This window comes from Vigna unguiculata, chromosome 6 (assembly GCF_004118075.2).
Source record: "Vigna unguiculata cultivar IT97K-499-35 chromosome 6, ASM411807v1, whole genome shotgun sequence".
In the NCBI taxonomy this organism is placed as follows: domain Eukaryota; kingdom Viridiplantae; phylum Streptophyta; class Magnoliopsida; order Fabales; family Fabaceae; genus Vigna; species Vigna unguiculata.
The window spans coordinates 22131781-22146503 of record NC_040284.1 but is presented as its reverse complement, the minus strand read 5'-3'; the positions used below and the strand labels follow the sequence as shown (position 1 = coordinate 22146503).

General features: G+C 34.7%; 2 protein-coding genes across 3 annotated transcripts; both read left to right on the top strand.

Moving 5' to 3' along the window:
• The first annotated feature begins 2821 nt into the window (after positions 1-2821).
• On the top strand, positions 2822-5238 carry LOC114186604 (root phototropism protein 2-like). Of its 2 annotated transcripts, none has more exons than XM_028074556.1 (4): positions 2822-3034; positions 3140-3209; positions 3305-4408; positions 4494-5238. In XM_028074556.1, exons 1-4 carry the CDS (start codon positions 2982-2984, stop codon positions 5001-5003), a joined length of 1737 nt encoding a protein of 578 aa, XP_027930357.1. In that variant the 5' UTR covers positions 2822-2981; the 3' UTR covers positions 5004-5238. The 2 variants fall into 2 exon arrangements, with proteins under 2 accessions (XP_027930357.1, XP_027930358.1); XM_028074557.1 differs by having other exon boundaries at positions 2823-3034; positions 4497-5238.
• Positions 5239-6945: 1707 nt separating this feature from the next.
• LOC114188025 (26S proteasome regulatory subunit 6B homolog) lies at positions 6946-11788 on the top strand. Its single transcript, XM_028076509.1, has 6 exons — positions 6946-7536; positions 9586-9816; positions 10114-10272; positions 10466-10618; positions 10779-10862; positions 11406-11788. The coding sequence occupies exons 1-6, from the start codon at positions 7036-7038 to the stop codon at positions 11538-11540; spliced, it is 1263 nt and encodes a 420-aa protein (XP_027932310.1). The 5' UTR covers positions 6946-7035; the 3' UTR covers positions 11541-11788.
• Positions 11789-14723: the final 2935 nt, after the last annotated feature.

Genomic DNA, 14723 nt, shown 5'->3' with positions numbered 1-14723 from the left:
AGAAATTTAGCCCGAATGTGACTTCTGAGTTCTTCTAGTGAGTCTCTACTAATCAATGGTGTTAATGATATGCTCTGGTGTGTTATCCTAGGTTGTGTATGTGTGGTAGGATAGCTTGAAGGGAGAATTTGATACTCTTTGAGCATTTTGAGTCATCATTTAGGTAAGAAAAGCCAACGAAAAATTTGGAGGAATTTACCTCTGAGAGTTATAGTGATTCACTCGCTAGGTAAGCCACCTGGTTGCTGGACGACTAAACTTTTGTGCACTTTACGCCTAATGAATGGATGGTCTTGTTGAGCAAATTCACCAGAGTCTGGGGCTGTTAATTAAATAATGGTTGGTCTATGTGATTGATTTGAGAATTATTATATGATTGTGGATATGATAAATGACGAGGTTGTGAGGATTTGAAGGAGAAATTCTATGATAGTGGTATTTAGTGCATGCATTAAAATAAAGATCCAATATAGAGGTATCCTTTCTCTAAATAACTAGTCAACTCAAGTGAAGTAGAGTAGGTTATGTAGTGAAGATAAGAAGGAGGTCCTTGTCACTACTTGATCAAGTCCTAGATGCAAAAGAAATTTACCTTGTGAGTGATTAGATGATAACCCCTTGAGGTCAAACTTTACAGAGTTTGGAAACTATCACTAGTGCACACATCTAGTGAATCCAATGTCAAGTGCATGTATTCAGATAATTGAGTTTAGTGTAAGTTGTATTTTTGTGTATAAATGGACTTGTGGTATGAGGTTTGTAACTTGATTTTGATTGTATATGAATACTCCTTATTCACATTAGCTTACTTGGTTATGTATTTGTGTGCTTGTGCTTGATTATTTCTTTTCCATTGATCACTCAATTGTGTGAGTAAAAAAGGATGCAAGTGAGGATACATCTCTGATGGATAGCAATGAAGTAGCCTAGTAGGGTCGTTAGTTGTAAGGCAGCCATGTCTGCTTAGTTGAAAACTCTTAGACTCTTTTTGCTTGGTTTTGTGAATATTTATATTACTATGGTTATTGATGGATAACTGTATTAATATTTAATATTTTTCTTCTACTATCTGTTTTATTGTATGAAATATTTAATATTTTATTTAGTAGTTTAAACTATTAAATGAGATGGACTAATAATTGTATTTTACCTAATTATGAAAGGTTTAGTACTCTGAAAGTTGTACATAGAAAATATTGTAAAAGTTCAGCATCATCTACAAATATTAAATATATCGCTAAATCACTTTTGTAATCATCGCTTCATTTATTGAATTATTAAAAGAATTGACAATTATACATTTTTATATTATATACATGATCTTAAATATTACATTATATCCAACTAAAAGAAATCTTATAAAACTCATATGGAACATTTATATGACTTCTATACTAGATACTTGAAGTAATGTAGTTTGCGTTAAGAAACTTACAAACGTCCGTAAAGAAAAAACGAAAGATGAACTGGTAGGTATTTTGAAGTTTTGAAAAGTAGAAACATCCGTTTGCATCAATGATTGGAATAAAATAATTGACGTGAAAAAAATGTTAAAAACAATACAGAACAATATACGTGAAACATTATCTGTCGAATCGGAAATAGGTAGCAGAAAGAGGGATTAAGCAATGGGGATATGCTATTTTAGTACTTGGGAAGGAATTAATCAAGAATAAGTACGATGCTAAATGCTTAATGTTAGTGCAGTGTGGGGCCACCGAGAAACACTTTTTAATTTGGGGATAGAACATCTATTCCTTGAAGGTGATTGGACGAAAAAGAAAGCATGAGGAACGTGGCTAGGTACTATTGGGTGATCTAGGATCTTAATCTTGTACTGTATGGTGGGACCCAGAACATGGAATGTTAGTACACGTGGCGGATTCTCCACCTAGTTATGCTTGTGAGGTCTACATTTACCCAACTCCCTGTCTCACGCTGTCTCAGCCACTCCCTCATACCCACTCCCATCACGTCTCTTCACATACCCAACTTTGTCCCTTTGCCACTCACTCATTAGTAGTTACACACGTTTGCTTACAACTTGCTTGCATGCAATGCAATGCAAGAACCACAAAACTTCACATACCAATTATATTTTATTTTTATATGACTATCATCAAAGGTTTTGGTTAGAGGGGATTTCATAAATGCTTATTTAACTGTTTGTTAAGTTAAAAAAACAAATTATTTTAAGATCTTGTAGAACCAACCCACTGGAATATAGGACTTGAAATAAAATTAGCTATTACAAATTAATGCTTCAAATTCATAAATGGATGATTGACATTCATGCTAAATTTCAGTAGAGAAAATTCGTGTTCTACTGTATCTGATACCACTTAATTAACCCATCTATGAAGAAATATTGGTAAGTAATGAGCATTTATTGAAGGGATATAAAGTGATACGGTCACCTAACAAATCCAAAACAGTTGAAAAAGACAATTCTAAAGTAATGCACGCGGTTGTGACTATTGGTAAACTAAAAAAACATACCCTCACAAACATACAATAAGAAAATGAATACGGAAGTAACTTTTTTATTTTAATGTCTCCAGTTAGAGAAAAAGGTAGAGCTTCTGTACATGAATGTAAGTTAAGCCCGGCCACATCATTCTGCTGGTAGAAATAGAGCCAATGGGAACTTGTTGTCTGAACTAATGCAAGCAGATTAAAAAGGACAGCACAGGTGAAAATGACTGGCAAAAAGGAAAGCCTCACAGAAAAGATAACAAAAGTAAGATATGGCATTGGTTAACATCACAAACTTGGACCACAAATCACAAACCCTCTACTTCATCATCCCATGAAGATTAAACCATAATAACAAGTCATCTCCTACAGTGCCCAAATTCCCTTTATAATAGCCCCCACCATGCAACCCATTCCATTCCCAGTCTCATCTCATCTATTCCATTCTCTTTGCCTATAGCCAGTTTCTGTCCAATTACCTAAACCAGCTCAACCCACAGAAGTTCATGGCGACTCCCAATAATAGGCTCTCTCTCGCCATGGAGAGAACCGGGCAATGGTAAACACACTCAACTAACTCCATTTCAAATCTATGCACCATGCATGCATATGCTTCTACTAAATCTCAATAATAACCATGTTCTTGCCTCTGCTTCTTTTGCAGGGTTTTCTCCCAAGACATACCAACTGATGTTATAGTTCAAGTTGGAGAAACGACTTTTTCGCTCCACAAAGTGAGTATATTGTGATTTGAATGATTTTTAAGAGTTATGTGGCTACTGTTCGTTCGTGTTATTACTGAAAAGGGTTTTCAATACGTTTGGTGCAGTTCATGCTTGTGGCAAAGAGCAACTACATAAGAAAACTGATACTGGAATCAAATGAGAGCGAGCTCACCAGAATCGACCTCTCTGATATGCCAGGAGGTCCTGCAATCTTCGAGAAAACGGCAAAATTCTGTTACGGCGTCAACTTTGAAATAACGGTCAACAACGTCGCCGTTTTGAGATGCGCCGCTGAGTTCCTTGAGATGACGGATCAGTTTTGCGAAAATAACCTTGCCGGGCGGACGGAGGAGTTTCTCACGAAGGTAGCGTTCTTCACGCTTACCGGTGCGGTGACCGTCCTGAAATCCTGTCGCAACCTCCTCCCCTACGCCGACGATATCAACATCGTGAAACGATGCGTTGAGGCCGTCAGCGCCAAGGCATGCAGCGAGGCCAATTTTCCCAGCTGCTCGCCCCCTAACTGGTGGACGGAGGAGCTAGCCGTTCTAGACATGGACTTCTTCACCAGAGTAATTGCCGCCATGAAGCAACGCGGCGCAAAGACTCTAACCGTTGCCGCCGCACTTATCACCTACGCAGAGCGAGCATTACGAGATCTCGTCCGCGATCATACTGGCAACGGAATCCGTTCATCAGATTCAGGAGATTCTGACTCCCGATCAAAACAGCGCAAGCTTCTGGAATCAATAGTTGATCTCTTTCCCGCCGAGAAAGGAGCGTTTCCGATCCACTTCCTGTGCTGCATACTCCGTTGTGCAATCCACCTCCGTGCCTCCACTGCCTGCAAAACTGAGCTTGAGAAACGGATTTCCTCCACCTTCGAACACGTGACTGTCGATGACCTCCTCGTGCTCTCCTTCACCTACGACGGTGAGAGACTCTTCGATCTCGAAAGTGTGCGTAGAATAATTTCGGGATTTGCAGAAAATCAAAGAAGCAACGGGGTTTTCACCACGGGAGATTCCAAAGAGCCTTGCTCCTCAGCTATGCAGCGCGTGGCAAAAACCGTGGACGCTTATCTAGGCGAGATCGCCGAACACGGCGATCTAAGCATTTCGAAGTTCAACGGCATCGCAGTCCTGATTCCTAAAAGCGCGCGTAAGGTTGATGACGATCTATACCGCGCCGTAGATATCTACCTCAAGGTATCTAACCTAACAGTTTTTTCGCGTTTAGAAGCAGTGAATGAGAGAAAACAGCAGCGTTTAACGGTTTACCTTTTGTTTCTAGCAGGCGCATCCGAAGTTGGATGAGATAGAGAGAGAGAAAGTGTGCAGCGTGATGGATCCGTTGAAACTTTCATACGAGGCGCGTGTGCACGCGTCGCAGAACAAGCGTTTGCCGGTGCAGATTGTGCTGCATGCGCTTTACTACGACCAGTTGCGGCTGCGGAGCGGAGGGGAGGAGCGTGAAGTGGCGAAGGAGAAAAATGAGCTTCATATGGACGTTTCGTTGGTGAGAGAGAACGAGGAGTTGAGAACGGAGTTACTGAAGATGAAGATGTACATTTCTGATTTGCAGAATAAGAACGTTAATAACGATGAGAACACTCAGGGAAATGGAACGACGTCGTCTGGAACAACAACAACAACAACAAAAAAGACAACGTTCTTCTCTTCCGTTTCGAAAACGCTGGGGAAGTTGAACCCGTTCAGAAACGGGTCGAAGGACACGACCCATTTGGAAGATGGGAACGTTGATTTGTCCAAGCCCAGAAGGAGAAGGTTCTCTGTGTCTTAGTTAAATCGATTGAATTAAATTATTATGCAAGGATCATCGTGGTTATGGTTACTTAATCTTTTTTGTTAGTGTTTGGATTTTCTGTTGTGCATGTGCAAAATTCAGATATAGAAATGTGTTCTGTTCTGGTATATTGTGTATACTATTTTCTTGCCAACTTCTCTCATCATATTGTGTATACTATTTGTTTAATGCACTGTGTATATAATGTTGAGGAAAGAAACTTTTATGGTGATGCTCGTGTACTAAATAACTAAATTATTTTACTTCATTTTTTAACTTTTTTTTCGGGAGTATACAAATTTTCACATTCTGCTGGAGTATGATTTTAATGTTCAAAATATACATTATATTGATTTTAATCAAAATTAGTGAAAATCTATTGGACATCTATCGTTTTCTTTTATATCTCTAATTGCTACACATCCATTTATTACATTAATTGTTTCTCTCATTTTTTTCCTTTTTCGTTTATCTCTATATGAATATGATTGGATAGTGTCCACAAAACATTTTTCATTTTGAAAAATACACAAAGACTAGACTTAAAGTTGTGACATTTGACAAATATTCAATTATTAATTAAAGTATTTTAACTCCACACCTCTGTTTAATATTTTCTATCGTTTATTTTTCAAGAGGACCATATATCTAACTTTATTATTATATATTATTATTGTTATTGTATTAAAGAAAAATGTAGTGATCTTCCATATAGTCTAACATGTAATTGATTTCCTGTGTTGATGGGAAGTTACAGAAAACATATTTGGAGTTTCTTTCGTTTTTATGAGTTTGCTTGTGATGCTCTTATTATTATTTTTATTTACACTAATATATCGAAAGTTTTTGGGCTGAAATTTTCCTTCTCTAATCAACGATACTAGTTATTATAAATACAAACATGAACAACAAGTACCTAAAAGTTAATGCCATATTTTTAACAAGCCAAACACTTCACTTTACATGTCGATTATTTATGTAAAATTTTTTGATTTAGTCTCTTTATTTATATTTTATATTAATTTAATCTTAATCTCCTTTTAAACCGGAATAATTTCATCGTTTTTGAGACCAAATTTAAATTCTATATAAATATTATAATGATATTTTTATTGTAATATATTTTTTTATCCAAATTAAGTTTAATTAATTTAAATTTTGCATTGAATTTTATTTTAAAAAATTGTTTTAATAATTTATAAACAAATTTATAAATTCAAATGTAAAATTTTTAAATAGTTTTATATAAGTTACAAAATTCAAATGTAAAATGTAAATGTTATTAATTGTTATAAAATTGTTGAAAACTTTTACATTTGCATTTATAAAGTTGTATAGAAATTATTAAAACAAAATTTTAAATAAAGTTCAAATGCAAAATTTAAATTTATATAAACTTAATTTAGTTAAAAATATCTATTATAATAAAAATATAATTATAATATTTATATAAAAGTTAAACTTGGTCTGATATCAATTTGAAAAGGATGAGATTACTCGAGTTTAAAAAAAAAGGCTAAATCAAGACAAAGTAATAAATACACGAAAGTTTTGAGTTCGGTGTGTTTTGCACCTTGTCAACTTGGTTGGTGTGACACGACTTAGCTAGATGGCTTGGTAGAGAATTTTGTGAAAAATTGAAATTCATGATTTTTGAGATGTGAATGTTGGAAGGGTGTTTGTAGCTTATTTACTTGTAAAATGTTTATAACTTGTTATCAAAAGGATGAAAACATATTAATCAAACGAACTATTCTGTGTTTTTCTTTTTTTTAGTCCAACACTATTATTCGTGGGTTGAGTAAAGTGGACTTCAGAGTCAAGGCCCAAGTCCAAATACAAGAGTTTCTTTTCTTCGGTGACACGCCAAGGAGGTCATTTTGGTCATTACATATTTGTTTTTTTATTAAAACCCAAAAAGGAAAAACACCACCAAGTAGAACTCATTTTACTTCATTTCGTTCCCTTCCATTCGATTCGGTTCGGTTCCCATTTCCCACTACAAACCCTATTCCCCAAATTCTCATCAATGGGTTCGTCCGCGATGGTATTGGACCCGAAGCCCACGTCGGAGCCACCGCCATCGTTCCCGGCGACAAAATCCGACTACCTCCAGGGCGGCTTTGGCGGCGGCGAAACAGACGAGGACGATCTCTACAGCCGCCTCAAGTCTCTCCAGCGCCAGCTCGAGTTTATCGATATTCAGGAGGAGTACGTAAAAGACGAGCAGAAGAATCTGAAGCGAGAGTTGCTGCGGGCGCAGGAGGAGGTGAAGCGGATCCAGTCGGTGCCGCTAGTGATTGGCCAGTTCATGGAGATGGTGGACCAGAACAACGGCATCGTCGGATCAACCACCGGATCCAACTACTATGTACGGATCCTCAGTACGATCAACCGCGAGCTGCTCAAACCCTCTGCCTCCGTTGCGCTCCACCGCCACTCCAACGCGCTCGTCGACGTCCTCCCGCCGGAGGCTGATTCCAGTATTTCGCTCCTCAGTCAGTCCGAGAAGCCCGACGTCACTTATAATGTCAGTTTCCTTACTTTTTGTCCTTTTGACTTGCTGAGTTTAGGTGAATGATGATACCTAGGGTTTTTGGCTATTGCTGGAGTGGTTTCTTTTTGTTTTGATTATCCGTTGCGGTTTGGTTAGGGTTTGTCGATGCTATGTCGCTCTTAATGCTGAATTGGGTTCTTGTGGTTTATTTCGGTTGCCTCTTGATTAGGGTTTGTTGCGTCTGATGTTTGGGTTGATTGGAAATATTTAAATTGGTTTTTAAGTTAGGGATTGGTTGAACTTTCTTACAGCTAAATGAAAACTTGGGTTTTGTATATGTGGTTGAAATATGGGGTTTCTTGATACTGTGATCACTTTCTTGATATTGTGATCACTTTCTTGATAGTGGGAAATTGCAGACTATCTCGATAGTTTCTTGAAATTATGGGACTTGGTATTGCGGTTTGTTTTTCATTGGTGGGAAATTGCGGTTAGTTTCGATAGTTTCTTGATAATGTGATTAGTTTCTATAGTGGCAAAGCGCGGGTAGTTTTGATAGTTTATAGATATTGTGGGAAATTGTGGACAAATGTGGCCGATAAGGTAACAGTTGCAGCAGCAGACACCCTCAGTACCTTGATGTTTTGAACAAAATTGTAGTTTTAAAACATGAAGATAATTTTTGTGTTGCATGGTCATGATTTGCTGAAGAGAACGGTAGTTAGGTTTGTGCTATGGTTTTTATGTTTTTTGGGGAGGTTAATTTCTGTATGGAGTGAAATTTGTTCGTGGTGTTCTGGTATGTAGTGTTGCTCTACTATTAAACATCTAGAAAGCTACTTGGCCCCATAAAGGATGTTGATTGTTTCTGAGAGTGAGCGTTGCTGTATTATTAAACATCTAAAAAGCTACTTAGCTTCTTCAAGGGTGTTGAAAAATGTTTTAAATAGAAGCCTTTAACACTTGAAAATTGAAAGTCTTTAGTCATTGCAATTTAAGATTAGAAGAATGTTCTTAAATATGAAGCGCGGATTTAATATGATTTAAAATGGAATGGCTGAAGCATATACGTTTTAGTTACTACTATTACTATTGTCTATGAAGCACGGACGCAACACAGCTCTTCAAAAGGGTGGCCCTGTGTTCAACGTGGACACGCCAGAGACACTTTGTTAAAGTGTCAAATTTAGAAAATGCTTTTTGCGACTCCAGAACAACTCTGTCATAGCATTATATAGGCCATACACAATGATTTTTTGCAATTTTGTAAGTTTTTCTTGTAATTATAGAAATAAGGAGGAGATCCTATATAATCAGGTATCTAGACTGGACTATGTACGTATTACTTTTACTAGGAACCTTTTTTTTTATTCTCGTTTCATGAATTCATTCATTGTGGAATTTTTAAAATTGTTAATTTGTCTTTGGATGAACCTTAGCTGGAGGTGTCTTTTTCAACGATCATGATGAAAGGTTGAATTGTCCTAAATGAAATAGTTTCTCTTTTCTCTTTTTGGATTTTAGATAGATGAATTATATCCATTTTTGTATCAGGCAACAATATGTTTATATTGTTATATTTGATTAACTTTTTTATAAATGATTTTGAATATATAAATCAATTTAAATGGTTAATAATATGGAGATTAAGTGTTGCAGTGCTGGTGTCTGGGCTTCATAGCTTCTGTGTCTTATGGTATAAATCTTAGACATATGATAACAAGGTGATGGACTTTCCTTTGGTTTCTGTGTCTTATGGTATACATGTAGAAAGCAACTTGGCCTCTTCGAGAATGTTGAATAATGTTTTAACTGGAAGCCTTTTAGAGGAATTGAAGTGTCTCGGTTTAGTCATTGCAATTAAAGATTATTTTTTTTTCCTAACTTCAAGACTTAATTAATAACCCATAAACACACTTGGTGGTTTTTCTTAACTATGGAGCTTTGATTCTAGAAATCTGATGTTATATGTTAAGCATATGAATGATTAGACGTTTATTAAATTATGTGCTGTATTTTAATCTTGGACGTTCCAATATGGTTATATTGACCCTGAAAATTGTGCCATCATTCTGTTTTTAGGACATTGGAGGATGTGATATCCAGAAACAGGAAATCCGTGAGGCTGTGGAGCTACCCCTTACTCATCATGAACTATACAAGCAAATTGGTATTGACCCACCTCGTGGTGTTTTACTGTATGGACCTCCTGGCACTGGCAAAACAATGCTTGCCAAGGCTGTTGCTAATCACACCACTGCCGCCTTCATCAGGGTTGTGGGATCTGAATTTGTGCAGAAGTATCTTGGTGAGGTATGTTTTTGAAGTCATCTCCATTTGGATGTTATGTTAACATTGTTGTAGCTTTCCTACCTTAGTTTCTTTTGGAAAATTTGGTTTTCCAATTTGTAACTACACATGCAATTCAGTTATGCTTCAAATTTGGGGATTATATGTTTCATTGGGATCTCATTGGTGTTTTGATTCAGGAAATGTTTTTAATTAATGTTGCTCCTCAAATTTCCTGAGTTTGAAGTTCATGGGTTTTATATATTTTAATCAACGGCTTGCTGTAATTTCTTCGAATCTTCCTTTATATTTATATTTCAGGGTCCAAGAATGGTTCGTGATGTATTTCGTCTAGCAAAAGAGAATGCTCCTGCAATTATATTTATTGATGAAGTTGATGCAATAGCCACTGCCAGATTTGATGCCCAAACTGGAGCTGACAGAGAAGTACAACGTATCCTTATGGAACTTTTGAATCAGGTATCTATGAAATAATATTTCTATAAGGTGCTGCGAGTATGTTGTGTACTATTGGTAGTTAGTAGAATCTCTGGACCTGTGGTGAATAGTTTTTGTTTATCTCTTGACCTGTTTCTATTTGGCTTGATTACATTCTCTCTGAGTTCAGATATTCACTGAAGTTTCGGTTTACTTACCCCTGTTTTTTCTTCAGATGGATGGTTTTGATCAAACAGTTAATGTTAAAGTCATAATGGCAACTAACAGAGCAGACACTTTGGACCCTGCTCTTTTGCGTCCTGGAAGGCTCGATCGTAAAATTGAGTTTCCTTTGCCTGATCGACGGCAGAAGAGGCTTGTATTTCAGGCAAGCCCTTTTGGTTGTTTTATTACTGTGATGACATTCGTGCTTATTGGACGTTTTATATTATTAAGTAGAAAATTCATTTTGTCTTGCAGTATTTTGAACATGTTAATTTGTTTATTTTCAGCCATTTGCTAACTCTATTATTTGATGGTTTGGTCAGGTTTGCACAGCCAAGATGAACTTGAGTGATGAGGTAGACCTGGAGGATTATGTTTCCCGTCCTGACAAAATCAGTGCAGCTGAGGTTTGTTTATATCCTGTCCTATAATTTTTGTGCCAATATTTATGTCGGAATGCTTGTTATTAGTTTTATAATCATTTCTCTGACTATTGAGTTTTTAAAGTTTATTGTTTGTTAACGTTCATCATCTTGATTTGGAAGGCTTGAAGCAAATGTTGAGAAACATAAAAGTTTTTGTTGGCGGCTTCTTTTGCCAAATAACTAACTTCCTTTAACTGGTTCCATCTAACTGAAAACTTATGTTTATTATTAAAATATCATATCACGGCTCTTTATTTAATGTTTATTTACATTAGTTGACTATCACAATGACATTATTCTATGGGTAAATTGTGGAACAGGGTTGAAGGTACTAACTAGTCATCAATTTTCAAAATAAAATGTATAAGAAAGGAGAACTGAGAGAACAATTGTTATTACTGTGAGAAAGATAACGTTTCGGAGGACCTGTTCTTCAAGCTTAAAAGCAATTTGACATGGGAATAAAATTCCATGTTTTGATTAGAGTTTACAAACTTATTATTTAATGATTGTTGGTGCCTGCAGATAGCAGCTATTTGTCAAGAAGCTGGAATGCATGCTGTTCGTAAGAATAGATATGTCATATTGCCAAAGGACTTCGAGAAGGGTTATAGGACAAATGTGAAGAAGCCTGATACGGACTTCGAATTTTACAAGTGATGATGTAGCTTTTAGATCGGTGTGTGCTCGAAAATTTCATATACAGGGTACATTTCTAGAGGAATCATGAGTCATATTCGTGAGAAATGTCGCATTGTTTCTGTTTCTTGTCGACCTTTTATTTTATTATGAAATTTAGATGATTTATTTTACCTAATGTATTAATTTGTGCCTGCCTAATATTCATTACGTACTGCATGTCTCTGATTATCAAGCAACCTGATGAAGCAGTGAGCTCACTTTTCCTTGATGCTTTGAATGATTGGCCATAGTAAATGGTTCTGATTGAAAACCCTCAAAATATATTCTCGAGTAGCACGTCTGAATCTATACTAATACTTACCAAAACATTTATCAATTATTCAAAATAATCTAACATTGGATGTGAAATCAAGATATGAGATGCATTGATTTTTGTGATGCAATCATATAAAGATAATAATCAGTCTGTACTCAATTAATTTCTTGCTCAGATAGAAATTAAAATGGTCTTCAGAATTTTCTTCACTTCACTGGATTAGCATAAAAGTTTCACTCGTAATCACCATGGTATAGTTTCACTTGTTTGTGCCCGCAGCAGCTATTTGTCAAGCATGAATTGGTACTACTGGTAAAAAACAAAAAGGACTTGTAAAATTTGAATCTCCAAACACTTGAAAAGAAGTTATTGTCATCTTTTCACTACACAAGATTACAAAATTTATATATCACAACTGACTGAAATTTTTTAAGAGTATAGTAGGGTAGAGTGGGAAGTGAGCTGGGTCACGTGAACTCTCTTGGACCAAATTAATTGGGCACAAACATCAATAGTTGAGATGTATCAACTTCGGCTTTTATTGGGGTGTTGTGGTCGAAAATTTGGTGGTGCATTTCAAGAGTTTGGTCCCCAACAACAGGGAAAGCAACAAAGAAGAGACTTAATATTAAGCAACAAGTGATGAATATATATACATACAAAGGGACCATGAAAGAAGCATTTAATGTATTTGGAGGAACAGTGCCAGTGGACTCAACTCTTTAAAATTTCCGATCTAACTAGGCTGGTGGAAGCAGTGCAGATTCAAATATATAGGGACCATTCCTTTCCCAATTTTATTAGTTTCTCCTCCATTCAAATTATTATCAACCTTTTACTTGCTAGTTTTGGAATCTTTTCACTTCATAATCCTCAGTCATTATTGTTGCATTGCATCTACCTTTTTATTCCACATTTGTTTACTTACTAGTTGAATACAGCTTCAGACAGTTAATGGATGGGATCATTTTCTGAAACATTTGCTTGCAGATCAAGGGATTACCATAAAATCTCACAAATATACCCTCTACAGTCATTACTATAACCCCAAGATAAGGTGTGGTCAATAAAATACAATACAGTCTTCTTCTAACTATTTCTTTTTTATTGAAATGATTTAATTTATCCCTTCGAGAAGCTGGAGTTGCTTTGTGATACATGGGCAAAACATAATAGAATGAAAAAATGAGTTGTAAATTCTAAGATTCTTTGTGGTTTAAGGACAACAAAAACTTGCTGCTACGATAATGATTTATAATGTGAGAAGAGTTGGAAGACAACAAAAACTTGTTGTTTCTCGTAATCACCACTTGTCTATTCTTTTGTTCTCCATGCCAGACCCTTTTACATCATAGTTTGTGCACTAATATATATATAACATTACTTTAATAATCATCTTGAAGAATCAATAGTAATACTTCATTCAAAATTACTTTAAAATACATTAAAAGTTAAGTTAGAAGTGTTTGTCAATATTTTATTTTTACTAGTTATAAAAAGATGGCCTGTTTACTCACAATTTTTATTTAAGCTTTAGTTAGATTCATAAATAGTATGGATCTCATTATTTACTTAAATACGATGTGTAATGGCTTGCACCATTTTTTCTTACTCATGAACCATATTAATTTTATTACGCTTAATAGTTTTGTTCCTTTTTAACTTTTCTTTTTTTCAAATGTTGCATTAATTTTATTTTTAAAAGTAGACATTTATCTGCACTATTTTGCAAAGATGAAAAACTTAACCTTAGCTTACTAATAGATTATAAATAACTATATTAATAATTCACATCTTGTATTTTTTATTGGTTAGTTAATGAAGAATTTGATAGGATATTTAAGTGAGTAGAAATTTAAATATAATGTAAATATAACCTATTATTAACAACAATATCATTTGTATCCGCATGCCAGTGTTTATGCCATATATTCAAAGTTATCATGATGATATATAATGCCATTATACACCATCCAAATTCAAGATGGCGATGATGATGGTAGATACATGGATATGACCAAAAAGCATTTTCTTATTATATCTAACTATAATTTATATCAAATATTTTTAAAGCAGGTCAAAATAACTTATTCAGAAAATGAACACCTAAAACAAACTTTTTAGGTGATGATTAAACCATATAATCCTACCAAACTCGGTCTTACATCTATCTCACACTGTTGAAATGATAATTTTTCATTTTTAACTATCACACATGTTCAAGTTTTTTGGTATTTAATGAATTATCTATTTTAGAAAATAGTAAGTTTAATCTAGTTTTATAAGATGTGTACTTAAATATTTATAGATGGTTCGTAAAGTAAATTTATATTATATAAGTAATAAAAAAAATTATATAGTTAAATTAGACTGATAATTCACTTATTTCAATTTTGTATTTCTGTTCTTTTATTTATTTCAAAAACTTTTGAAAACATAAATAAAACTGTACATAACATATATTTTTTCAAAAGCTTAATAATGAAAAAAAAATAAAGATAGACACAACTATCTTTTTCTAGGTTAGACTAGTCTTTAAACCATTATTGCATATGATAATTAATGATATAATTAATTAGGAATAAAGTATGATTAATGATAACTAATAAGAGAACAACTTAATAAAATGCATATATAAAGAGTTAGTTAGGATTATAAATGGTGAGTAATTTTCATTTATTACATATTTATAAATTTTCCTAAATTTGGAGAGTTATTTTGAAGTGATCTTTTAAGAAGACACCAACTTGTGGATAGTTATGAGTTATTATTTAAAAAATAAATGGATTTGAAACAATTCTTTCATTAAATCATGACATGATATTTGAAATTGCTTTAGAATTTTTCTGACTTGCTTTTGCAAGTGACGGTTAATTAAGAATAAC